Source organism: Dromaius novaehollandiae, chromosome 13 (genome assembly GCF_036370855.1).
Source record: "Dromaius novaehollandiae isolate bDroNov1 chromosome 13, bDroNov1.hap1, whole genome shotgun sequence".
In the NCBI taxonomy this organism is placed as follows: Eukaryota; Metazoa; Chordata; class Aves; order Casuariiformes; family Dromaiidae; genus Dromaius; species Dromaius novaehollandiae.
Genome location: NC_088110.1, coordinates 758885 through 786409, shown reverse-complemented (window position 1 = coordinate 786409; position 27525 = coordinate 758885). Strand labels below are relative to the sequence as shown.

General features: G+C 49.1%; 1 protein-coding gene across 2 annotated transcripts; it reads left to right on the top strand.

The window, feature by feature from the left end:
* Nucleotides 1-566: 566 nt before the first annotated feature.
* Nucleotides 567-27207, top strand: MATCAP1 (microtubule associated tyrosine carboxypeptidase 1). Of its 2 annotated transcripts, XM_064519299.1 has the most exons (6): nucleotides 567-1169; nucleotides 7578-7721; nucleotides 21867-21999; nucleotides 22876-23181; nucleotides 24239-24336; nucleotides 26138-27207. In XM_064519299.1, the coding sequence occupies exons 1-6, from the start codon at nucleotides 666-668 to the stop codon at nucleotides 26300-26302; spliced, it is 1350 nt and encodes a 449-aa protein (XP_064375369.1). In that variant the 5' UTR covers nucleotides 567-665; the 3' UTR covers nucleotides 26303-27207. The 2 variants fall into 2 exon arrangements, with proteins under 2 accessions (XP_064375369.1, XP_064375370.1); XM_064519300.1 differs by lacking the exon at nucleotides 7578-7721.
* The last annotated feature ends 318 nt before the right edge of the window (nucleotides 27208-27525 follow it).

The window sequence follows — 27525 nt, the reverse complement described above, 5'->3', positions numbered from 1 at the left end:
TGGGACCATCTGTGAGCCCCAGCCTAGAGCTGAGCTTAACAGCCCAGTCTGTGACTGCTGCCAGGAAGGCTGCCTGCCCGGCCGGGGGGCCGCACTGCCCTCCTGCCCACCCTGCTAGGCCCACAGGAGGTGGGTAGCAGCGGAGGGGATGGGGAGCCCCACGCAGGCGGGGCTGCAGCCGGGCGTAGGGCAGCGCTGGGCGGCGGGGGCTAGAGGCCATAAACCCGAGGAGGCAGGGGCGGCAGGCGGCCATTTTCTAGGGAGCCCCCGCCGCCGGGCGGCCCGGCCCCAGCTCCGCGGCACAGTGCGGGTGCCCCGCAGCCACCGCCCACCTCGAGGGAGAGCTGCCGGCGAGAAGCGCCGGCCGAAGGAGCCGCGGCAAGGCCGAGCGGCTGGGCCGCTGCCGGGTGGGCGCGGGGGCGATCGGCCCGCCCACACCGAGGGGACGAGCGGCCGCCGGGGGGGGTGCGCACGCGCCTGGCCCGCGGGGAGGGCGGGGCTTGCCGGCCACTCGCTGCTCCCACTGGCTCTGTGGCACCAGCTGCGGCGCCGATTGGCTGGGAGCGGCGCCTGCTCGGGGCGGGAGCGCGCGGCGGAGGGGGCGGCTCGCTCCGGCCCGGCGCGGCCCGTGCAGCCCACGTGCCGCCGCCGCCGCGCTGGAGGCGATGGTGCTGGACCCGGGGGCGCCGGCGTGCGAGCAGGGCCGGGACGTGCTGGGCGCCAGCCCGCGCGGACAGAGCGCGGCCTCGCGCCTCCCGGAGCGCGATGGCTCACGGCTCTTCCCCTGCCCGTCCCCCCCGCCGCGGCCGGGGTCGGGCGGCGCGCAGCGGTGCACGCGGGGGGCCGCGGCCCGGCGGCTGTCAGAGACCGGCGCCGGGATGCGGCGGAGCGAGAGCACGTGCGCCGTGAGCGGGGGGGGCGGGGCCCGCGGGAGAATGCGCGCCGCCGCCTCGCTGCCCCACATCGCCCGGCCGCGGGCCGAGGAGGGCGGCGGCGCCCGGCGGAGCCCCTGCCTGCTCGTGGCGCTGCGGCCCCGCAACGTGGAGGCCGAGCGGGAGCGGTTTTTCCGAGCGCGCTTCGCCTACGACCCGCAGTTCGAGTACGCCGAGCCGGTGCCCGACGCCGTGCTGGACAAGTACCGCGCCGCCTCCGACCGCTTCGTCGCCCAGGTGGGGCCCGGGGGAGGCCGGTGTGGGCCGCGGGCGTGGCGTGCGGGGCCGGGGCCGTGCTCTCCTCGCGGCGGGGCGGGGCGGGAGGCGGCGTGCCGCCTAAAGAGGTGCCGCGGCGGGAGAGGCGGCGCCCGGCGATGCCCGCGCCGTTGCCCGGCCTCCAGCACGCGGCGGCCGCCGAGCCGAGGGCCGCGAGCGCCTCTCGCCTCCGCCGCTCGGCGCGGGCGGCCGCTGCAGGCGGGAGCGGCCCGCGGCGGTTGCGCCGCGGAGCTCGCGGGCGGTTCAGGCCGTGCAGCGGCGGGGAGCCAGCGCGTCGCGGTGCGCTGCTCTGGGTGAGGGCCCGGGTACGGCACGGCGGGGCCCTGGGGCTGCGCCGGCCTGGCCGCTGCCGGGCAGGGTAACCACCGCCAACACCGGCCTCGGGGCTGCGGCCTGCGCCTGGGAGCTGGCACCCGTCCCCTGCGTTGCAGGGAAAGCCGCCCTGGGCCTTTGGGACCTGGGGGGCTGCGTGCCATGGAGGATGTGTAACACTTGGCGACGACCCGATGCTTTCCTTTGAGATGCATGCTTGGCTGTGCCAGTATGTAACTACGTATTGCTGTGGGTAATGGATGTAATGGATCACTAGCTACAGCTTACGTGCCTGGTACTCAAAGACTTGTCCCGTAGTCTGTATGAGTTTGATACCTCACTCGCAAGGGAGTATGTGTTGCTCTAGAGAGTTGTCAGAACGTCTGGCACTTTCATTTCCCGCTGAGGTAATAGCTTACAAGATACGTTGTTCTGGTGGCGTAAGCAATCATCACTGTAAGCGTTCACCATGCTGAAGAGATGCTGCCTCCTGTCTCGCCTACATGGTTTGAGTTGAAACACCACCAGCCTTGGAGAAGAAATCTAGGAATCCTGACTTACGTGCTCTTCCCCAGCTCTGTGAAGAAAACAGTGTGGGAAGAAAACTATGTGCAAAGGTATTAGTGTCCTGATTTGAGACAATGCTTTTGCTTTGGCTCCACTTGTAAGAACAGCACTAACTCTGTGGATCTCTGCTTCCTGATACGCAGCAGCAGCTGCTTCCAGAATCCCTCACAGCCGGAGCGTTTTGAGGTCTAGCTGATGAGGAAATGGTTTGTGTAGTTTGTGTGAAATCTTTCACAGAGGTAGAACTTTGTCCTGCTTTTCTTCCTGGCTTCTGCTGCTGGACTGCTTGTGTAATCTTGCGCTGCTTGACATCTCTTGCTTTTTGCCTTTCACACATTTGCCCTGTTAGTTCTGAACTCTTTGGGAAGAGATGATCTTTAATTATGTACTCTACCTGCAGTAATAGTACAAATTCCATAATTGATGTGGGGGTAGTGACTCACACTCATGCTGGATCTGGCTACATGCATCAAACTGCCTCTTGTTTACAAATGCACAGTTGCAGTTAGGAACCGATGGTCTGTTGGGGATTTTTTGCTATTAGGGGTTTTCGTTGTTTTTGTATTTGTTACTGTAGAAGCAGTGAGCAAGGAGCTAGAGCTGGTGTGAAGCAATCCTTAACCCTATGTCTCTTGGTGGGTTAAATCTAGTTTGTTTTCCAGAAGAGCAAAAGGTTGTCTTGTGTGGCAGCAACCTTAACATATAACTATCAGCAATTTTTGGTTGCTTATGATAGCAGCTGGCTGTAGACTGCCATTAAGGCAATCTGTGTTTTTTTGCTTAACTGCTTCAGTAGCTCGTATGCTACTAAAATATTCCTGGCTTGCTCTCTGCCACAGATAGTAATTATGTGTGGTGGGCAGTGAACAAACAGCACCCAGTCATTTGAACAAGAGGAAGTGGGAAGGAAGCAAAAAGGGAGTGCGTTTTTTTTGATGCGCTGCACATAAAGCAAGCCTTAGCTTTTTCCCAGGTGCTGTCAGACTGAAGCAGGGAAGGGAACTGAAGACTGACAGCTGAGGCTTGCTCCAAGAAGCAACTACCAACAGGCCGTGCTGTGAGGTCTTTAAACTTGTTGTGTCCATATAACTGAAATAAAGTTTAATTCTATTCAGTTAAGTAGTGCAGAGAGCAAAACTGGATGCACTGCGTGCATAACTAATTATTATATGGAGCCTTTAGAGAGTCTTTTTGAGGTAGCTTGGGATGGCATATGCTGGTATAAGAACAGGCTGTCTGCAGTGTGGGAGACTCTCAGATGCTCATGTCTTTGTTAATAGCCCATGTTTGTGAGCTTGGAGCCCTGCAGTGCCTTAAAACCAGTTCTCTCATAAGGTTGGGCTTCCTGCATTGACAAGAGATACTTTCTGCAAAAGTGACCAATTTGAGTTGCTTCAAAGAAAGATGATGAAAAATGATCATAAATAACTTCAGATTTGCAGAGGTATTTCGTCACAGCTCTTATCTGGGAGCTTAAGTGTAGTATTTTAAAGAACAACTTGTTCACTGATCTACTTTTCAGTTTCTGAACACTCACATAAAAAAAAAACAGCCTTTCTTTTCATTTTGGTATGTTGCGGTTATGTCATCTCTTGCTTTCTTTATCTCTGCCTGAATTATTATCCAGATTATTTTGTGTCTTTCTGTAAGCAAAGAGAGATAAGTATTGAATGTTTCTACCAGTCTTTACAAGTTCTCCAGCGAGTGTGTGATGTATCTTGGTAGAACAGAGGCTTTTCTGCCTTCTGGAGAAAAACATAGTATGTACCATACCAGTTATGGCCAGGAATTGTTGAGAAGTATTTAACTTATGTAAGTGGAAAAGAATCGGAAAATATTCTGAAGATGGAGAGGCTTCACATATAGGTGAGTGCTTACTTAAGCAGTAGATGAATAGAGGACCTGACGGTATTAGTGTCAATGTTTCTTTGCTCAAACACTGTAGTAATCTACTTCCAATCTATTGTATTTTGGGAGACTTTTTTTTTTTTTTCCTTGGGAACCACAATCATTATCTGTAAGCTGCTTTTATTTTAAAACCTGAGTTAGCCATAGAACTTAGCTTAGCAAAAAACCCTAAATTATCTAACAACTTTGGGCAAGAGTACACAAATGAAAATCAGCTCCCTGCTCTTATCTTTCGTATTTTGCACTTAGTGACTACTTCAGTTCTTCTGCTGAACCAGCTATTCTGCATATGCTTTTTTTTTTAATAGAAATTTAAACTACTTTGAATAAATAAGAAGAATCCTTCTAGCCACATTAAGGCTCATTACACTACAGATCACCTGGCCTGTGTGGCAGCGTCCCAGTCCCCAGTCTGTCACACAGGAGCGAGAACAGCATCAACATGGAGCTTGACCTGTAACTTGAGTAATTGTTATCACTTTGTATATGTAATCGTGCGTGTTTGTGGACTGAGTTGATGATAAGCTCTTGCTCTGTAGACCCAAAGAGGGCACTACCTGGGCAGGAAGGGCTGATGTGACATTCATCAGCTTCTTAGAAGAAGCAGCTATTTCTGTTGCAGAAATTTCGTTCTTTGTGGCTTGTTCTAAAAGTCAGGAAGAAACATGTCTTTTTGTGAACTTACTTCTGCGGACCATCTGTACTGAGTTTCTCTCAACTCAGTGCTGCAGGCCTTATGGTATGAGAAACAATGTTTCATGGTGACTAAGCCAAAGATGGCAGGAAGAAATGGTCCTTTTTGATCAAAGTCAGCAGGAGGTTCCTTATGGCTCTCATGAGTGCTGTTTCACGAGTAGGGCTGAGTGCCCTTCTCATGGCTTAGGAAAGAGGCTGAGCAACAGAAAGCACTTGCAAAAATGGCCTTAATTTTTTAGCTCCTGAAAGGGGACAAACTTTAAAGAAACCTCCCCAAGTTGAAGAGGGCTGGTTAGGAGCGAATGAGCTTCTGGGAGGGTGCACAAGGTGTGGAGTGTCAGTGCTCCCTGGGTCTGGGCTGCAGTGTAGCAAGCTGTGATTCCCCATCTCAGGTGGAGATGGCAATATTCCGGAGAGATCAGAGGAAGGGAATGCAATTACAGAAGTAGAGCATAAAAAATTTCTGAAAAGACAGAATAAGTTACTTGAGAATTAATATCAGCAGTGTACAGAGGACTGTTCAGAGAAGGAAAATCAGGAACATCTGTTGTGGTACAGAAAGATGGTCACAACACACATGGTGTCCCTCTTACAGGGTTTCTCTGGGGCCACTAGAGATAATGTTTAGATGGTTTGGATGTTTGTGTGGGCAGTAAGCATTCATATCATAATCCTGGATGTCTTTAAGCAGAAAGGAGGAGATAGAACCTCTTATGCAGGGCTCTAACTGGTTGCTTTACTGTTGATCAGGGTGGAGGAAGAGCAACCTGCATTTCAGGAGACTTTCTTTCATCTTTCTCTGATCCTCTGATATTGATGCTCATGAGAAGGGGCCTCGGACAACACAGGTCCTAGGTCTGATGCAAGATGTAAGCTCACACGCACTCTGTGAAATTGTTTTCTAGTTTGTATGTGGTATGAGGTTCAGTGGAAGTTAAGTTTATGATGTAGTACTAATCTAATAAAAGAGGTCCTATTTATAATTGGAATGAGTTTTAATGAAACCACTGCCACTGGAGTGGGCAATGGCGTGAATGCCAGTTTGTTGATAATTATATTGTCTTGTGTGTTTAATTCCTTGCTGAAGCAGCATGTCTTCCTGTGTGCTGCCACATCCCCCCCACACCCACTCACATTCTGTTGAGTGGAGAATATATCTGCAAGGGGTCTGGCTTATTAATACAGTCAGCCAAGCTGTACGGGACTGTGCTGTTGCAGCCAGGCTCCTGTGTCATTTCTGACTCTTCTCCCAGAACATTTGTCTCTTTTTGTAGCAGGGTATTTATTGGTCTGGTTTCTGGCTCAGCTCGCTCTGTGCTTTTTCTCAGGTCCATATGGCTGAGTTCAGTTTCTAGCTGTAGAGCTTTGCTAAAGCTGTTTCTTGTGTGATGATCACTGTACTCTTAACACCATGATCTTTTCCAGGCTGTGACATACCTGTGTTGAACATCCCTCCTGCAGTAAGCAGAGTTCCCTTTAGGACTGAACTTGGAAAACAGCTGAAGCTAGATGAGGAGAGGAGGACAAAGAGCAAAGGGATTAACTCAGCAAGAGGGGTAAAACACACTTCAGGAGAAGCATATTGTCCTGGGCTGAAAGGCTCATTAGCAGAGGGTAAGCAGGCATCTTGTCAGTGACAGTTCAGACAGCTTTATATACATAGTGCTCTGGGAGCTGCTGAAAAACTCCAGAATATGTACAGAAGTGTGGTGGTAGTCAATCAGATAGGGATATATATTAATAGGCTAGAGAAAGCTGTTGCTTGAAAATGACTAGGATGCAAACTCACTTCTTGGGAAGAAAATGTGCTAATAAATGCTCATATTGTAAAGATGCTATATAAATGTTAATGCTAATAAAACAGCACACACTGTTTTTATTAAAATATTGCGGGGCTTTGGTAGGCTGGTCATGTTGAGACCCTGTCTGAAGTAGAGGAAACAACGTTGCGTAACTAATATTTCCCTTTACAGCTAAGCTGTACTACAGGACCTGCTTGTCTCTTACGAGAGTGGAAGATTGCAGGTGTAGTCCTGACTCTTTCATGTGTTAACACTTGAAGTGCTTTCTTAAAAGTGCAGTTTCTACAGAGATTCACTAAAGCAGACACTAGCCTGTGAAGAAAAAACAGTCTGAGCTACCACAGTCATTTTAACTCCTGTTTAATACTTTTGAATCTCCACAGCTCACCTGTGATCTGTTTTTTTTTCCTGATCCTGTCAGCTTTATCTAGCTGAGAGGAATAAAGATCTTTCCGTAACTCCAAGATCAGTCATGTGTCCATCCCATTTTTGTACTTGCTGCCTTTTATACCAGGCCAGAGGGCATCTTGTGCCAAAAGATGTGCCCCTGTCAAATGTCTTCGGTAATGCGAGTTCCTGAAAGAACTCCAGTGTTGCAATAAGAGAGTTTTGGACTAATAAGTATGCTGATAAAATAGATCTCCTTTTGCAAACACTAAAGTTTGAATGATGAATTGAAAGCAGAAAAGATTAAAATAAATCATGGTTTTAACATCTAGAGGCAGCGTGCCATGATACTGCTGTTTCAGTTCTGCTTTGCCCAGTTTTTGCAATAGACACTTGTAAGGATAAGTGAAACAATAAAATGCAGAAAGAATTTACTGTTGGTCCTGTTGGTTAAGTGTTTATCTGTCCTGGGTATCCATCTGCCATGGTGATGTTCTGGCTGGCTCAGTCTTAATCTTTTTGTAGATCATAAAAACTTATCTCACTGCACAAGCACTTGACACTACAGGCTTTTGAATTCTTTATAGGGGATTCTCTTAATTGGGTTTCATTACGCATGGGACTTGTGGTGCTGTGGAAGAGGTACTTGAGAATGGAGAAGGTGTTTTGACTGATATTTTATTTGTATATGTGACAGGCAATTAGGATAATTCATGCTGTCCTGGAGAAATATGGTACCTATGAAAGTTTTGAAGTTGCCACTGGAGGAAGACTGCTGAGCAAATGCCAAATCTGGTCTGTTATCCGAAAGTACATGCAGAAGGAAGGCTGTGTGGGAGAGGTAATAATCATTCTTTGTTTTATTTACAAAATCTTTATTTCTAAAATAAATTTAGAAAATATTTACTTCAACCATTGTTTTAGCTCAGCAATGTTAATCCTGATAGTAAAGAGTTGGATTAAGAAGTATTTTGGGTGCAAAAAAGAAAAATACTCAGTGAGGAAGAGAGACTTGAGAAACTCAGGTTTCAGGGCAGGAATAAAAGCTACCTGAGACCGGAGTTTGCAGTTCAGGGTGCTATAAACAAATCTGATGGCATTTTTGTTTGTAAAGACATTGCATGGAGAAGAAATGTTTTAACTGTCCTTCTCTGTATTGTTCTGTTGCTACTGGAAATACTATACTGGTTCTAGGTAACTTCTTCAGGCCATTTGTGGTTCCCAGTTTGTCCTAGCTCTTAGAGGCCACCACTATGTAAGAACCTTGATTTGGCTTGGAGAAATGTGATACAGCTACAGGATTCTTTGGGCCTGGCAATTGCCTGATACAAGCTCAGGGCCAAGGTATTGGGGTTTTTTTGTTTTTGTTTGTTTGTTTTTCCTACTCTGAACTGGGCCTTCTGTTCCTCTCTGGCATGGCTCCGGGCTGGTTGCATTCCTTGCCTCAGAGTCAGGAAGTCAGTGCTATTTCTCCAGCAGCCTCCCCTGATTTTTCAGTCCAGCCATATCTCCCTTTATGTTTGAGTGAGACAGGAGCTGCTACTTGTCCACGTGGCCATGCATATGGGGTGGGGAGTACTTTGCTATGTACATGAGGCATCAATTACTATTGGAAAGAATAAGCTATTTTTGTTAGCAGTGGTATGGCAGAAATCTCTGACAGCTGGGTTCATTCACATGTTCAAACGCAAAGATGGAGGAGAGATTTCCTGCTGTTCTTTGGGACATACCGAGTTATCGTACTTTGAAACCCCAAGCTCAGGTTTTAATACTGGAAAATACTCAGTTATGATGTTACTCTAGCTATGAGGCAGTAGTAACTCAGCTGTGTGGGAAGGAGGGTGGAAAGTTCAGCACCTCTTATCCTCTCTAGCTAATACAGTTTATCTGTGCCCCAAAAAGCCCAAATCAAGGTGCTGACATACCTTAGCCCAGCAGAGGTGATGAGTACTGTGGCTTGCTGCTGTGCTGATGCGGGAGGAGTTTCTGGTGGTGGCCTTGCTGCATGCGCTGAGCTGCTTTCTGATGGTGCCTGTCAGGTGGCAAGTCTAGGTCTAGGGAGGCAGAAGAAATTTTCTACAGCTTGCTTTCTGTGCTTAGCCAAATGTAACAGTGTAATTACAAGGAACTAAGCTAGAAATCTTGAGGGTTTAAATACTCTGCAAAAAGACATTGTTCTACTTTTCTGGTCATTTCCCTTCTGGTTCCTGCTCTGTCGGTAGCACTGGCCCTTTCTCTCCCATATCTAAGTCACAATGAAAAGACGAAAAACAAAATGTACCCTTGTATATTCATCTGACTCTGATCTCTGCCTGCTCTTTTACCACTGATGCCGTTGTCATAGTTTGCTTGGAAACCTGTTGTGCTTAAACACAATAGAGATCACTGGTTATAAAGCAGGGTGAGGAGCGTGAAGGTTTGCTAGTGTGTTTATATTACCTGTGTTTGCAGGACATTTCCTGGCAGCTGGATGTGTGCAGGGATGAGGGATGTGCCACAGCTTCATTGAGGAGGCTTTTTTTTTTTCTTTCTGCCTATAGGATGTGTGCAAAACACTTCCTCTGTCCCAAATCCAAATGATTAGAAAAACTTCTGGACCTCCTTTTGCTTCTTCTTGTAGGGTAGCCTTTTGCTGTTGGCTGTAGCACCCTACAACATATAGTTAATGGATAGAAGTGCTAGGTGGCAAAGAGGGCTTCTTCATCATTGCCTCTTGGTCAGACTGTTTCCCTACCTCTGATTTTTCACCCCCTCCCCAAATAGGTTAATTCACAAGCACTTCCCTGAAGTTAAGATTCTTGGCACTTGGCATTACCCAGAACTTTTCATGCCCACAAAAGTGAGAGCGAGCAGTTCCCAGAAGTAATTCATGGGCAGAAGAGGAACTGCCGGGTTTTGGTGAAATCGCGGTTCTAGCTTTCCATGGTTTGCTGTAATTCCTCTGCAGACCTATGCCTAGAATGTGAATTTAGTACCTTGGTCCTCCTCAGCATTTTCAGCTGAAAGGATTTCTGTAGGTCTTTTATTTAGCTGCCTTTTAGTACCCAGAACCAGTCCCAATATCCAGTCTGACAGTTAGTCAGTCCTATTTTGTATGTGCTAGATTGATAGTTGCCCTCTTTTAAAAAACAAATGAAGAGGTTATGTATTTAAAATCTACAGAAGGTTCATTGCCTCCCAGCGATTACTTAGCAGCCAGCTATGTACTTTTACAAAAGAAAAAACTTACTTTTTCTTCACAAGTCTTAATCTGTGAACATATGCTTACTAGTTGTTCTGTCCTTTAGTTTTATTAAACAATTCAGCTATTCTGCTCTTTTCCAGGGATTTAAAACAAGTTGATTTGTATTTCCCAGGATCATGTTTTCTTACATATTAGTGTACAACTAGCTCTCTTCCAGCCCTGTGGAGTTTCCCCTTTGTTCAAGAGAACTAAGTGTTTAATTATTATGTTTACACATATAAGCGCAAGATATGTCTCTGTTTTTTCATAACAATTGATAAATGCTTTTAAAACCATTTGAATATTGGTTTGTGGATTACCACCCATTACAAGTTTTGTTGGAAGTTCCCTGGGGAAGGGAACAGGGAAGTGTCCATAATATAGGAATATCGTCAAACTCTGATCCCAGTACGGGATAGAAACTTGCTGTATATTCTGCCATTTCTGCATTATTTATGATATAATGCCCTGTCTAGAATCAGGGCAGTTTTTATAGAGACATCTATCTACCTTCTCTCCCATTTGCCTGTATCTGTAACTTCTATCTGCCGTACCCAGCTTCCCTGTCTGTTCTGTCATGCTGTTTGCTTTTCTGTTGCTGCTTCCATGTTTCATATTGATCATGAGGTGTTTCTTAAAAAAGAAGCTCTAGCACGTGGGGCCACTACAGGTTACCTGTTTGTTTGGGATTGCGTTAGCTGTGGGACCAACTGGAAACACCGTGTGGTTTTTGTGCCTTGTCACCTTTGCTGGCTCTAAGTGTCACTGTGGCAGGATGTTAAATGCACTGTAACTCGCAAGGGATCAGTATGGATTTTCCTGGCACAGGTCTTACAGCCCTGCAGTGACTTTCCCATCAAACTTGGAAGGAACGCAGGGGCCATGCTGTGCTGCATGCCGCTGGGGCTGCCCTGTGTTGTGGGTCTGTAGGAAGGCCTGGGAAGGCTGCTATAGCTTAGAACAGTTCCCAGGGCTGTTTGAGTTGTGTTGCAGAGACAACTTAGGTCCTGGGAGTACTCCAGAATCTGCACAGTATTGCTTATTAGGCATAAGCTTAGTGAGCTGGGGATGCAGCGCAGGCTGTTGGCTGTAGCCTACAGCTGAAGAAAATGTGGTCAAAAGCTTGTCACTAGTGCAGCTGAAGTATTTGTAAGGGAACTTGGGGTGCACGGACGCTGCTGCTGCTGCTTTCTCTGCCCGGCCTGGCTCCCTTTCCATCTGTCGCGGTGGGATTCTATACCTTGAAACTGTGTTCAGTGACAATCACCGTGACAGTAAGAAGTGCTATCTAAGTTGAAATTTATGCTGCTTCTCCTTGAAGATAACTGCCAAACAACTAACACATTTGGGGGTGGTAAAATAGAGCCATCTGACCCAAGTAAAGTCCCAGCACAAGTACTTGTGTAGCATCTAGTTTTTGCAAAATTATCAGGCAGTAGCTACAAAAAAGACGGTACTTGGGTGTTGGTAGAATAGGAGCCAAACCTTGCTCCAATGCCTGAACTGCCTGCAGAGACAGTGGCATCGTTTGCCAGGTCAGTGCAAAGGCAGATTACTCCCCTTTATCCCCCTACATTCATCCCTGGCACTTGAGATGTGGAGGGATGGTGCTGATCTGTGAAGGCAGGATACCAGTTTCCAGCACCCCAGGGAGCATGCTCATGGGTAAGTATTTGCACTATAATTAACTTTGAGTATTCAAAAGTTTATGTGGTGTGGTTCAAGCTGTAGATACTGAACCTGTTCTGGTTCTGTTCTGGCTCAGGACTGAGGTGATGTTGCCAGAGCTCAGATGCCTGCTTACAATATCCATGGATCTCCCAGCTGCTCCCAGTTTGCAGCAAAGAAATTCCTGCCTCTATTGGTAAGTATTGTATAGTAATCCGTGGAGTTATGACATGTCATTAGTCTACACGGTGCTAGCTAGAACTCTGCAGATCCTATCAGCAGTGTTGGCCTTGCCCCTGTGCACAAGAGCTTCCAAGTGCCAGGAGTTTCTTGGCGTGCAAGGTACTTACTAGATGGGCCTACTGCTGTCAGTGTTGCTGAAGTCGGGAAAAGGTAGAAGCTTTTGCCCCAGTACTGTGGCTAGCCACAAGCACTCTCCACTTCTTCGCTCAGTTTCTGGGGACAAGCTCTTTCCTTGTCGTTACTTTCAGAAACTGAGCAAACAGCTTCATGGATCAAAATGATGGGCTGGATGATCTGATGTCATGCCTTGAATTCAGGCCTTAGCTGTGAATCCCCTTGGGAATGAGAGAAATCACAAATCTGGAGAGCTGGAGTTGCTGCTCCAGAAATAAGACATAACTTTGGCTGAAGCTATAACTCCCTATTCTAACAGTACCTGTTCAGTGCCTCTGTGCATCTGGGGCAGGGCAAAAATATAGAGTCCTATGATTCTTGAATAAGGCAACTGATACTGCCCATCAAGCATATGTGCTGTATGATGCAATTACTGTGCAGAGCTAACTTGATTACTCAGACAGCAGTTGGCAGTCTTAGAAAATGTATTTTCTTTTCCCTCTGATTCTGCAATACAGAAACATAAATCCTCCCCATAGGCCAAACTTGAAACAGAATAATGTATCTAAGATGCTAGAGGCTGAGCCAAGTGCACTCTAAAGTGGTGGCAGTTGGAATTGGGCTGACCTTGAATGAATCTGGTGAAAGCCTCAGGTTTCAGCACTCTGTTTGCTGAATCCAGCAAAATGCTATGGGCAGTGTAATAAGAATACGCAGACTACAGTCTTCTGTGAAGCTTTTCAGATTCCCTTCTGATTCCTGGACAGAATTTCACACAATTCTTTTCAAAAAGATTTTTTTAAATGCCTCTAAGAAGTTACTAGGCTTTTCTAAAAAGGAAAGGAAAAATAGTTACACTGTGGATTTTGCCTGTCCTCTTCTAATTGTGGAATGCCCCAGCCACCTTGTGTGCAGAGACAATGTTGCCAGCTCTCACATGTGGACTGGGTAATGCAGCTCTACCTGTGGTTTCAGGGGTTCTCATTCTCTCTGACTGACAATTAGTCCTGTTTCCCAGTCCTCAAATGGGTCTGTTTCTTTCCCTTGTCCTTTTTGTACCTTTGCCCAACTCTGTTTTCTTTCTTCCTCCTGCTTCTCTGGAGACCTTCATCCCTTTTCCCTTCATGTTGCCTGGCATGTAGAGGAGAATGGGAACATGGAGAGCATGTGGCATTTAGAGGAGAACAGAAACATGGGACTCTTTCTGCTTTATTCTTTTTATCTTTTCACCATCTATAAGAATAACTTTTCCTTTTTATTCTGCCTTAACTCAGGCTTTACTTGGGTGGGGGGAAGGCAGTAATGCTTTGCAGCCCCAGTAAAAATCATAAAACACAGTAGTGGTACTATTCAGTCCTGTCTGTCTCTGTCTGTCCCAGTGTCTGTCCATCTGTAGCAATAGTTGATCCTCAGGGAAAAAAGGAACAGGGAAAGTGGGTAGTAATTTCTCCCTGACATACTCTCCCAGCCTTCAGCCACTGCAGTCCATATCCTTCCTGAATCCTTAGTGGTGTTTGTGTGCAGAAAGCCTTGATAAATTTTTCTTCTGTTAACGTGTCTAACTAATTTTGAACACTTGTAGACCTCTTGCAGCAAGTTCCATAGTTTACTTATGCCTTTTTGTTGTGAACCTCCTTCCTAATCACTTCATTTGATTTCATCTAGGTCTTGTACCAGAAGAAATAATTTCCATTTCATATGACTGAGTTCAGTATTGCCATCTCTGTGTTGTTCTTATCTTTTCTTCACCATGAGAGAGAAAAATAGTGTTCCCTGTGACTTGAATTCTTCCTCTAAAGACTTTGAGATGTTCTTGCTTGAGGTTTTCCTTGATTCCTGAAAAAATAGAGCAGTTACCACTTAAACTGCCCCCTTCCTTCTGTGTTCAGCCTTGAGCAGTGTCCCAGCATGTCCTTGCAAACAGCATTCTTCTGTGTTCTCGGATCTTTCTCCAAGCAGTGTTCTCGGATCTTTCTCCAAGCAGTGTTCCAAGGAATGCTTCATCCTTCATTTTAGCTCTTGCTGGCATGCCTAAAAGGTGCTTTTGCTGTTTGACAGCAAGACCTGTTTTCAGTTGAACATCACATTCTTAGCTGCCTCTTATTTTCCAGCTGTTTGCTCTGCTTCCCTTTATTTACCCTATAAATGGCAGTCTGATATAAAGAAGGAAGGAAAGCAATTGGCTTGGAACGGTTCAGTCTGCTTCCTGTTTATTAGGCATGATACCAAAGATAGACAGAAGATGCTCGCCTCAGTCTCTGACACCATCGCTGTTTGGCTGTATTCCTTCGGTGCTTTTTTTAGCCAAGGCTCATACTATGTCACATTGGACTGTCGCCTTCTGTGCACCATCGTTGGTGCAGCAGCTTTTAACACTGGAGTCCTGTGCCATCTGGGCATGATGGCTACTTTGTGCTTACACATGAAGCAATTTCCCCAGGGCCCTCATATATTGAACTGATGGGAATGCCAAACCTGGTGATGATTGACTTGTGCTGTAGCATAAATTAAGGAGGAGAGGGGAAGGGGGGGTGGGGGAGGAGAAAGGCCAGGGGCAACTATCCATCTTCTAAAGTCAGAGTACTCTACTGCAAATGTTCCTTACTGATAATGAGAAGAGGAGTATGTCTCTACCTTTGTGGGTGTCTCAAGAGGAAGGATCTTCTGTCCCGATAATCTGTTATAATGCAGACACCAGAGTTCAGGCAAAGGTATCTGCAGGAGGAAGTCTAAGATATGAAGTAGTAGATGTGGCTCAGTTGTCAAAGACTGAACTGTCCTACAGCCTTGCTAGCAGAACAGTTTGTGGGAAGCCTCTCTAACTTGCTTTAGGCAAACTAAGCCCTAGTAATATACCTGCAGTGGTTTTATGTTGCCTGGCATACATGGGGGGATTTTCCCCCACCATCTAGCGAGTGCAGTACCCTATAACAGGGAGCAGTTACCTCCTCGGCTGATGTAGCTGGGCCAGGAGAAGGTGTCAGCTTGAAAGCAGTAGCTTCACAAACTCTAGTGTGCATAATCCTGTCATCTAGAACTAATTCTTCTCGCTATTAAAGCTGCATCCAAATGAATACAGTTTTAGAAACCTGTGCTTTTTGGAGAGATCTAAGCTACAGTTGGACTGTGAGATATACTTTTTGCCATTGGGTGAGATATGAGAGGAAGAAACCAAAGTCGTGAGGGGGGGTAAAAAAAATGTGAATTTCCAGCAAACGCTCCTACTGAGTAAGGAGCTACCTGCCTTGTGAATGAAAGAACAGTTGTGTTCTTCAGCATAGCATGCATCTCCCTTATACTACCTGCATGCCAAAATGTGCTGACAGTGATTTTTGAGTAGCTTCCAGCTAGCATTCCTGCTTCCTTGGCAGCCAATCTTGCAAGCCAGCAGTACCATCTGGCAGATTAGCCGGTATCTGGCAGTGCCTGAACAGAATGAAAGGATCAGCTAGCATGGGTAACAGCAGTGAAGGTGCAGTGTAGGTTAGAAGACATAGCATTCCCCATACTGCAGAGGAAAAGGAAGTAGACAGGTGATGGACAGATTTTCAGTTTATGACAAAGCCCGGATTGTTTCCTTCAGTGCTGCATTAAGGAGCTAATGCAGAAAGGAGAGCTGGGTGGCATCAAAATGTCTGGGACTATCTGCGTGGAGAATTTGTGTGTAACTCTATCACAATAGTTAAACTGCTGGGATTATGTAATAGCTCTGGCACTTGTGCAGGTGCTTGTAGAAGAGTGTCATTCTTGGGATTAGTTTTTGAAGATGCATGAGGGAAACTTGAGCTGTTCAGGGGATACCACAGGAGCACCAGCCTCCCAGAAGTCACGAGCTGGGATGATCCCAATGCAGCATTTTGCATTGGGACAGAGCTTAGAGGAGACCTTGGAAATGTCTGAATTCATGTCACTTGTGAATCACACCTTGAAGAATTCAGCATAACATGGTCAAGGATGTGCCATTGGAAAGTGAAGAAAGCAGAGTAGTAGCAGAGTGCTTTTTACATATATATAGGCTGGGGGAAAGTATGTCTAAGAATGAGAGTATTTATTCTAGGAAAGAAGTTTTCCTGTATCTGTCCAGGATGTAGTATCCTAAATTCCAACCTTCCTTGTCTTTTCATATAGGGCAATTAAGAGTGACAAGAGAGCAAGATGTCCACTCCTGGCCAGCTGAACATCATGTGGTAACTGGTATCCTGACAGTGGAGATCAACAAGCTGTTAGAGTGCCTCATGTCCAGTGCTCCTTATAAAAGCTGTAGGTCAGACATCAAAGGCCTAGGGACCAGGGACTGTCAGGAGTTCAGGCACCAGTTCTGCATTGAAGAACACGGACACTGGCACTAAACGGCAGCGTCCTCAGGGGAGCAAGAAAAGTGCTGTAACAGTGAAATGTATTCCTTATCTGTGTGGGTGTGTTTGTTTGTTTTAACTCTATCCTCTGCCTCCCCTTCCTCTCCCAGGATTTCAACCTCAGCTAGTTATATTTGGGATTGCAATGTAAAATGACAAGATTGTACTCCTGTTGTATAGAACTGACATAAGAGATTAGAAAGGTTAAAATAAAGTGAAAGACTGCAAAGGTAAGCCTTTGAAAGAAAAAATTTGTGTTCAGTTCAAATGTGCCTCCTTAATTTCCAATTCTGATGAATCTGTGACACTTCCTGCCTGTTGTATCTCCAGATAGGGCTGTAAGCAGAAGCTAGCTGCCAAAAGTCTTTGTGAAATGTACCCTTCCCTCTTCCCCACAAGAGCCCATGCTAGCATGGGAGCTCATGTGGGCAGGTGGTGATCTTGCTGAAAACTCACCTAGAGAATAAAGCAGTTCTAGTTTGGATCAGTTCCCAGCTCAGTTTGGTTGCACTGCTGCATAAATGTTCATAAAGATGGGGTGGAGGAGCAGAAGCAAAAGGCTTTGCCTCTCTCACTGCTTATGCTGGCTTGTGCTGATCCAGGCTGCTTACAGAAATGTGGAAGCTGCAACCTCTCACTTGAGGTGTTTTACAGCTAGTTAAGTGTCAGTAGTGAGGGATGGAGAAGGTGTATTGTGGGGGGAAGCTGTCTTCAGCCATGTGTCCTAACTTCTGCAGGACCCAGCTCACCAGGGTCCCATGTCAGGACTTGTGCCTAAGTGTAGTGCTGAGATGTGATCTGTGTGCGCTGGTTGGATGTGGGAGAGGGCAGGGAAAGTGCAACATTTATTTATTTTTAATTGCTTAATGGGACAGAAATAAAGCTCAAGGATGCACACAAGTTGTAAGTAAATTGTCAAGTCTTTTCTCTATTTGAGTTAGAGGGACTGTCTTTCACTCTGGTAAAGTTAAACAATTGCAGCGTAGTCTTTTTATGCTGCTGATTTGCCCAGTAGTAGGTTCTGCTCTGTTATGTTGCACTTCTGGCTTTAGTGAACAGTTACATACAATAATAAACCTGGGTTAAAACAAACCAATTCTGTGTCTGCTCCTTTTTTCAAAACGAATAAGAATTGTAGTGTGGTAGTATGAATGTGCACATCAATTTGTGTTATGCTAGCAGTTTGACAACAAAACATGAGAAGTTAGCCAGAATGCCCGTTACCCACAGAGCATGTCCTCTCTGAGGCCGTTGGAGGCACTGCTGCAGCAAAGTCCTGACTCATTCAGGATGTGCCTAATAGGATCCCCTGGAGCTGACCCTCATTCAGTGTACACGCAGGCTTGGAATGGATTTTGCCTTTTCTGCAGGAGTGAGAGTTCCCATAGGTGTGAAACATGGTCCTGTTTTGCTGCAGAGTACGGTGTAGATGCTGTGGTGTCTGTTTACAAGTTGTTTGGCTCTTGATGGATTCACCACCACCACCCTGGGGATACTGAAAAGCAACTCTTGCTCAGGAGCGCAGTGTTGTCAGATTTCTACTTTTCAGCTTTAAAATGTCAGCCACAAAATGAATGTCTGTGGAGTTAAAATCCTTCCACTCATGGATATCAAGATGAAAATGCTAAATGTCCAAATGTCCCAAGCATTGCTGCTGCTGCCAAAACTTGTATGTGAAAACTGAGGGGATGTGGTATGGGACACAGGCACTTTGCTGTTGCTCTGGCTTGTCAGATCTGTTTGACTTCCCTTTCCTCATGCATTGCTGTGTCTGTCAGGTCACTGCAGATTTGAAGTTGGATTGTCAATAAATTACTGTTTGTTGACAGCACACTTGTCTGGGTTTTTTTTTTCTTTTTTTTTTTTCCCCTTCAAGCAGCCTGCTCACTGTGCTTTGGAAGAATGTTATTGTTGTAATAAACTCCTGTATGCGCAGTTGAACAGGGTTTGGTTTGAGATGCCCTGGCCAGGGAGCCGTGGAGTTCATGCTAGCATCTCTCTGGATGAGGGTTGCAGGAGCTCATGTTAATTTAAGTAGCTATTTTGGCTGCATGGTGCACAATGACCAGATTTCCCCAAATAGCTGTTTCTTTCTGTATAAAGAGGTTAACTAGTCCTGAGAACAAATTGCATATCCCCGCTGTGAATCACAGCCAGCAAATGCGCAGGTAGAAAGGCTGGCTACAATGCACGTGGCTGGCACGTCTCAGCTCTTGCTGCTGGTATGTGTTGGCATGGATAAGTCCTTATTGCTGTTGTCTTGAAGCCTTAAAGGGGAAAGCATGGAGGAGAGATTGGAGACTTGAAAATGGAGCCAGAAGCTTGGTTCCTTTGTGGGATATTTGCTGAGGACTTCACAGTTTGGTCCCATAACAAAGAAAACAGTTAAAGCAACATGAGAAACAAGAAATTCCCTGACACAGAGCTATGCAGGAGAAGGCAGGATTGTGTGCAGACCTTCAGAAAAGGGGTGGATAAAATGGAGTAGCTGGAGAAGTGGTGCTCTTTTTTACTTTGTTTGATATAGCATCACCCTGGATAAACTTCACTAGAAAAGTGGGAATGTTGCAATAGGGAATGCTAGGGAATGTTTGTGCAAATGTAATCTGCTGTCTTCTGTGTGCAGCGTGATGCTATCTTGGCCTGACCACCTTGTTTTTTGTGTAGGTTCCCTCCCAGCTTCTTCTGTGGGTTTATTCCCTGATCTCTTTGTATGACTCCTCTTCCTCAAATCCTCTACCCTTGAACTCTTTCCTTCTTTCTACCAGCCTGCCTGCTGGGTCAGACTGCTTTCCACTGGCAGAAGGAACGCAGGAATTAAAGGAGAGAGGACCCCCATGTTCGGGCTCCACAGTGCTGTGGATTAGTTACAAGCAAAGTCCTGGTTTGTCTCGGCCACGTGCTCAGTGTCTCCACAAAGAGGCAATGTGTGCAATGCCTTTGCACGCAAGAGCAGAGTGCCGACGGCATGGCTCACAAAGGCAGTATTTCTGCAGAATTTAGGGGCAATTTCGCAATGTTTTCAGTGGAAAAGCAGTGCAAGTCTCAGTGCTTGTTCCACCCCGAAACTGTGGTTTGCCATGTATTTAGAGGGACCAGCCCAGCTTTTTGCAAGGCTGTGCTGTAACTCGCATCATCAAACCAACTTAAGAATGGTCCTCCAGAAGCCTGCTCTTGTTTTTTAGCTGGGTCATTTTAGTGACCAAATTTGCAGTACTGCTCCAGTGGGACTGAGCAGTTTAGGGCTGAGAAGGTAGAAACCTTTCAGATCCAGTCACCCCTGAAGGTAGAGTTTTACAACTGTCCCAGGCTAGCAGGAGTGGGAACAGAGAGATTTGGGGGCTTCTAACTTGCTTCATCTTGGACAGATTTTCACAAAAAGCAAAATGCCCTGAGTAGCCAGGGTGGGAATAGTCTCTATGGCTGCCACTGGGGAGATGAAGGTAAGATGCACACAGTTGGAGTTAGCCCTGAGGGCTGTGCCGATGGTGTCTTAGCACTGGGATAGACCATCCAAACTGAGTATGATTTTGCTGCCAAGGGATAGACAAGCACTTCCAAAGCTGTCATAGAAAAAAGCCTATTTTGCCAGCTGAGCATCATGTGGTAACTGGTGTCCTGATAGTGGAGATCCACAAGCTGTCAGTGTGCCATGTCCAGTGCTCCCTATAAAAGCTGTGGGTCAAACATCAAAGGCCTGGGGACCGGGGACTGTCAGGAATTCAGGCACCAGTTCTGCATTGAAGAACACGGACACTGGCACCAGTGCTCAAGGAAAAACAGCATTGTAGCTGTGACTGCTTGCTGCAGACAGCCCACTGCAGCTGCTCAAGCGGCTTTGCAGGCTGGGTCCGCTGTGTTTGTGGGGTGCTTCCCAGGCTTCCCACTGTGCGCAGCTGCAAAATCCTGCAGAGCCATGTGGAAAGGAAGGTGGCTGTGTGCCCGCCTGGATGTGGGATTACTGCTGTGATCCCCAGTGAGGGGAAAGGAGGCAGTGGCAGAGTGGGCTGCCTCATTTGGCGATGCAACCTGATAGAAAGACAGAAAGTTGCATTGTAGCCCTCGATCCTGCAGGCTGTCACTTCCCAGAAACAGCCTGGAAGATGAGGCCAATTCACACCCAATCCCCTTGGAGAGCTGCCTGAGGGTGACTTGTGGCAGGGTTTGAGGGACCTGGAGCTTTGGGAAAGGGGAGGTCCCCTTACTCACTGCAGCAGGGAGGCAGGGTGATCGGGGCTGAAGGGGATGGGAATGCACAAAGCAAGGCAGGAGGATCACTTTCCTCTATATAACAACAAAACAGTGATAAGATTTCTCGAAACACCTCCCCAGTTCTCAGCCTGTCCCTCCTACAGCCGTTGGAGCTGTGGTGGTCAGGTCCGGCAGTGAGCTGGGAGCTTCCTATAGCCACAGGGATCCTGGTGCTGGGCTGTCCAGGAGGAGTGCCAGGACCCAGTCTGATATCAGGGACCATGGCTGGGTGGCCCTGCGATGGGGATTTGCTCTCTCCTGCCTGGTGTCTGTGCTTGCCGGGCACCACTAGAAGCATCTCCTTAGGAAGGCAGTAACTGGAATGTGCGTCCCGAGCAGCCGGCGTCCCTGCAGTGCCTGCTCAGGACTCATGGCTACCTTTGGCTGTGCTTCCTTTCTCTGCCAGCATGCAGACGTGCAGCTAGCCTTGAAGGAGACTGGAAGAAGTGTCATGACTCCCGTCTTCTGTTTGCACAGCCCTTTTCCCTTCTCATTCTCCTGTGATGAGACTTTCCCTTGCAGCAGTCATGCCCCAACCACAGCTGATGTCAAAGGTGCCAATAGCAGCTCCTGTGGCTCTCCCAGGGTACAGGAAAATTACCAACATCTGTTGGGGCGAATGTTTTCTCATCTAATCCTGAGGCGGTCTCCTGGTGTCTGTGTTTTTGGGGTGCTTCCTTTTGGAATGGGGACACTGTAAGCATGGTTTCTTTAGGTATACCAACCTTTTGAAGATTAGCCCAAACCATTTTCTAATGGCCCTTGAATGCATGTCGAGGAGGACTGCTCAGCCTGTTTGCTTAGCCAAAAAAAAAGGAGGATGGCAGGGAGGGAATGCTTGGTCCCGCTGAAAGGATCATCAGAGACTGAGGCTTGGGCTAGCTGCCCCCTGCACTTACCTCGTTTCACATTAATGAGCCGTATATTCCTCACACAGTGCTTTAGGGAGCTGTAGTGTGAGCTAGAGATAACACAGCAGCTCCTTAGCTGTGTAACACAGTGCTGTCCATGGTGGTAACGGGCTTTTCTGATTGTCTGCAACAATCTCGGTCACTGCTTAGAACGGCCCTGCCCAGCATCTCCTCCCAGCCAGAGTCCTGACACTGCTCGCCTCCTTCTCCCTCTTCTGCAGGTGGTGGTGCAGCTCACCGACGACCTCCTGTCCCAGGCTGTGATGATGGTGGAGGACAGCCGGCCAACCCTGGCGATCAACCTGTCCGGAGCCCGGCAGTACTGGCTGGAAGGCATGCTGCGCCACGAGATAGGTCAGTGGGGCTGGGGCTGGGGTGGCGATGGGGCCCGGCTGCAGTAATGGATGTGCTGCCCGGCACCCTGGGGCTTGGGGCGCAGAGAAGGGGCCACGGAGGCGCAGGAGGGATGCTGTGAGCATCTTCTGTCAGCTACCCGGGTAATGGCCTAAGGCCTCGTGTGCAGCCCTGCTGCTGGGGAGGGCCCGGAGCAGAGTCTGGCCAGGCTCAGGGCTGTGGGGGCCACAGCCAGGCAGAGTGAGGGGCTGCACAGCAGCAGGGTGTGTGTGAAGATCTCCCCAGCAGCAGGGAGCACAAGGCAAGCAGAGATGTTACTTCCCTAAATCATCTATCAGACCCCAGCTGTTTTCTGCTCGAGGGCTTCCTGAGCTTGATGTGATATCTGTGTATTTAGTGATCCCATGGAACTCCCTCCCATGCATTTGTCCACTCTCCTTTTGAGCCCCTGCAAACTGTTCATACCCATGATGTCTTGTGGCAAGGAGCCTCGGAGGCATCCTCCCAGGCCATGACACCGCAGGCAACTTCTGAGGGGGGGGGGCTGAGGCCAGCTGGGCCCTGGGATCCCTCTGTGAAAGCAAGGCAGAAAGTCGGGTGCGCATCTGGCATGATGAGCATGCATGTGCCCGCACCAGCACGCTGCCCGCTGTGCAGCCCCAGCAGCACAGGGCTGCCCCATCCCCGTGATGAGCCTGGTGGGTGCCAGGTCTGCCCCAGTGGAGACGCCTCCTTCCCCCAGCAGCCCTGCTGCAGGAGAGAGCCGAGCTGCTACAGCAGCAGAGCAGGGATGGGGCACCCATGGGTGCCCATGCAGGGCCCCAAGGGAGGTGGGCCACACGGCTGTCTGACAGCTCTCACTCTTTTGCTGCCCAGGCACCCACTACATCCGGGGGGTGAACAACACCCGCCAGCCCTGGCACAGCTCTGAGGGCCGCAAGCAGTACAGCCTGAAGCCCGCCAACCCCACCGAGGAGGGGCTGGCAAGCCTGCACAGCGTCCTCTTCCGCAAGCAGCCCTTCCTGTGGCGAGCAGCCCTGCTTTACTACACCATCCACCAGGCCAGCCGCCTCTCCTTCTCCGCCCTCTTCCAGGACCTGGAGCAGTACGTCCAGGATGCCGGGGTCCGGTGGGAGTATTGCGTGCGGGCGAAGCGAGGCCAGACAGACACATCTCAGCCAGGTAATGGTGGAGGGAAAGCGTTGATCTGAGAGGGGATTTCAAATGGAGGCACACCACCGAGGCAGCCCACAAAGCAGCAGCACTGCTCCGCCCCGGACATCCCCCACACTACCTCATCCACAGCTCTGCTTTTGTATGGATTTACATCTCATAAGTGATATCTTTATGGCAGCAATCTCTTAAAATTTTATGTATGGTCCAGTAGCATCACCACTCCCTGGCTCCTCCATTTCATGCATGGCCAGACAGGGCAGCGCTGAGGAGCCCACACAAGGTGTTTCCAGTCTCACGCGTTTGAGTAGAGTGACTTACAGAAACTCGCAGGGAGGTAGCAGCCAAAGGAGAGATGAGATGAGATAAGCATTTTGGGGGAGTGTTTCTATTTTTTCGGTGGTTTAATATTAAAAAAAATTGTTAGAAGGAATGGTAAAAGTGCTAAAACTGTCCTTGTGGCAGGACACTGCCTGTCACCCAAGGCCTTTTGTGGACTTGAGACTCACTGCACATAGCTGCTCGCACTTTTCCCCGGCACTGAGCCACAGGGCTGAGTTTGCTTGTCCTTTGGGCCTTTTCCTTCCTGCCAGTCCCATCATACTCAGGAGCATAACTCTGGTCCTGGGGAAATCTCCATACCCCAGAGAGCAGAGATGGGTTAATCCTCTGCTTCAGATATCACTTGGTCCAAGCTGAGCTCCGACTCCTTCCTCTGTTGGACTTTTTCTTTGTGTTTGCCCATGGTGGATATCCTGCTACCGACCTCTTCAGCTTGCTTAGTTCCCTGGCAATCCCACGTACTCCTCTTCAGCTCAGTTCCCCAAAGGAGTCTCATCATTTCTTTTTCCTGCCTGTTTTCCATGCCGAATGCCCTGGCAAGCACTGGTGGTGGTACCCAACAAAGCGTGGGCCCTGGCACACTTGTTTCACTCTGGTTCAGCATCCTCGGTTGAGTTACTGGTGATTTGCAAAAGTTTATATGAAGGAAGGGTATGCACATTGTTTGCAGACAGTGGGGCACTTGGCTCCCAGTCACACTCCCCTTTACCCTCCTCTCTCCCAGGTTGTTTCAGTAAGGATCAGGTGTACCTGGATGGGATTCTCCGGATCTTACGATATCGTCAGACCATCGACTTTCCATTACTGGCTGCGCTTGGAAAGGTAACGGGCCGGGGTGACTGCTAGAGCCGGGTCTGGCACCACAGTGGGAGAGGGGATGTTTCCTGGCCCAGGAGGCCAGGCTGGGCTGTGAGCCGTTCTGGGTGGCTGGGCTTGTCGTTGGTGGGAGGCCAAACGTGGCTTTTCCCACATGCAGACTCATGTGCCGCATCAGCAGGGACACACAGTGGATTGTGGGAGGTCTTGCTGCCCATTAGCCAAAAACTTAGCTCCCAAAAACATAACCTGGAGAAGAGCCCAACATCCCACAGCTGAAATAATAAGCTCAGAGACTGAGACATGTCCCTCTAGGTCTCTGGGAACTTTCCTCAGCATCTCTAGGAGTTTATTATACCTTTCTTGGCCAGACCTGGCTGTCCTCTCCACCAGAACCAGGGGTCGACTGCCCTCACCTCGGGTCTCCTCTGGGCCTCCAGCACTCAGGGAATGGCCGAGGAAGCAGGAAACATTTTTTTTTATTATTATTGTTAAAGCACTGTTAGCAGCGGTGTTGGCAGCTCTGGAAGCCTCTGTCGGTTTGGAGTTGAGCTCCTGGAGGACTGCATTCAGGTCAGAGCTGCCGTTTTGCTTGCTGGGCCCTTGCTCATGTGTTGTGAGTTACTTCCTCCCCTTTCTCAGGGGCAGTTATTTCTGCAGCCTCTTCACAGAGCCCTTTTGGCTTTGCCGTTCCTCTAAGGTGACGGTACCCATTCTGGGAAACAGGAGCAGCTCCTGAGTGGCCTGGTTTCTAGATGACCCACACCACGGGCTTCCCATAGCTGTGCAAAAACTCGTTCGATTGCAGCTCTACCTTAGGCTAAAGAAGCAGTCCAGGCTCTCCGGCCTGTGTTTTAGTGTCCTGGTGCTCACCCAAGCAGGCTCCAGCTCCCAAGGGTGTTTTTGTGCCCTCCAGCCATGAGGCTGTCCTGCAGCCTCCCTCCTCGCACGGTCCTGGCCATCTGTCTGCTTGCCAGCCTACATGTGCCCACCGCAGAGGTGGCAGCTCAGCCACTGGTGCACAGCTCTTCTTGGGTGGCAAGGCTGGGCTCGTGCAGCTTTTCTACCCTCCACGCGAGAGCCTCCCCTTCACAGCTCAGTTTCCTGCAGAACTCAGGCCTCAGGCATCTTCGTCTCCCTCATTTCAGCTGTAGCTCCCCACCTGCTGCCCCAGCGTATGCTTTCCCAAAGCCTGTGCTCACACGTTTTCTCAGAGTCCTGGCTCAGCCCAGTACATCCACTGCAGGCATCTTTGCCTTGATGGACATTTTTTTTTCCATGGCTCTATTTTTTTTTTTTTTTTTCCTTCAAAAATTCATCTTGAGCCTTGACCGCCATCGAGGTCATGCTAATGGGCCACCTGCATCTCCCCTTTCTGATAGGTGCTGCAATTTTTGTGTCTTGCTTTTTTCACCTCTGAAATGGAGATTAAGCAGTCACTTTGGCTGGAACACATTAAGCTCTTTGCATTTACGTGCACTTACGGCTCTCTACGTAACAAGGAATGGTTGAGTTAAGGTTGAAATGAGGAGTGAAGGAAAACACAAACCTGTCCCTGCAAATCCCCAATGCCCCTCCTGAAGCCAGAAGGAGCATTTCTACAGAGCTGGCAGGCAAGGATGGGTAACCGGGCTGAGCAGGCGAAGTGCAGGGGGATGTGCTGGAGGGAGCAGTGGATCTCGCTCTCGCTCTCACCCCCCCACACCCCCCCCCCACCCCCCACCCCACCCCTTGGCAGCTTGGCCGGGGGTGGGGGGTGGGGGGGCAGAGGGGGTTGTGCCTGACACATCTCCATGCTTCCCACTAGGTCTCCTATGAAGATGTGAATCGCCTGAAGAAATTTGGGGTCTTGGAGAAGACCCGCATCCCCCATTTCATGCAGGACCTGGAGCGGTACATGAAGCAGCTCGACCACATCGTCACCACCAACAGGCTGAACGAGGAGGAGCTGGAGCAGCTGCTGCCTGACTGAGCGGGGCCTGGCTCGCAGCCCGGGGACCCCGCTGGGCTTGATTCCCGAGGCTGGCGCCTCTCGGCCACTGCGCGTGTGCCTGAGCCCGGCTCTCCCAGTGCCTGGCTGCCCTGGGCTCTATTTATTTGATATTTATTGGGGCTGTTGAGCCAGTCCTCGCCTGGAGGAAAGGGCACAGCTTAGGCCTCCGTCCCCTCCACCCAGGAGGGCCGGGGAGGGGGCCCATATGCATGTACCGCTTTGTAGGGTAGCTCGGTCACGCAGGCCGGTGTGGTTGTTGTTGATGCCCCCCCCGCCTCCCCAGCTCTGCGTGCGCGTCGGGGCAGCTGTACTGCTCCGCAGGGTTTTTCCGGGAGCAGCTGTGTACAAGATGGTTCTGAGGGACGAGGGCAGAGCAGGCGAGTCACACTGGGCCCAGAGTAAGCACAGGGGGCTGTGCAGGGTCAGTCACACTGGGGAGAGTATAGGGGACCTCAGGGTGCCACGGGGGTGTTCCCAGCAGAGGCTCTGGCTGTATTCAGGGCCAGCAAACACAGGCTGGTGGCCCTGGGCTGTGCCTGGGAGCCCTGGCAGGGAGCAAGGGCTGGCCTGTAGCCACCGCTCAGCTCCGCTCAGGCGCTTCCCACTCACTCACCACTCCCCTCATGCCCTCCCTCAGCAGCGAGAAAGACTTTACCCCACCAAAAAAAGATCTCTGCTCTCCCTTCCCACCCACCCTGCCCCCCCCCCCCCAGACATTTGCCCTGTCCCTGCAGACCGTTCAGCACCCCAAGTAACTGTTGCTCTGCCCCCTCCTACCCTCCCATTGCTGCTCTGCCTGGCACTGAGGCACGGGAGGACTCAAGGTGGTGACTGGGCTTTGATGTTAGGAAAACAAAAATGTAATAAAACTGTAATGGAAACTACCTGTAGGTGATGATTGATAGATTATGGAGGGCACTGAATGCAGAAGGCCAGGCTGGTACCACTATTAACACTGTGACCACACATCTCACTTGCTTAGGCAAGGCTGCATGTCTCCAAGCCTATGGGTCAGGAGTGGGAAGGCGTCACTGGAGCATGCAAAGCAAGGTATTAAGCAGAGCTAACATTAATAAATCAAAGTAGGCAAAAGCAGATGGTCAGTCATCTGCAAGAGGAAGTGGCTGCAGGACAAAGGCTTGTTTCAGCTCAGGTACCCTGAGATGTCTCAGAAGCAAAGTCACCACCTAAGCCTGCAAGGA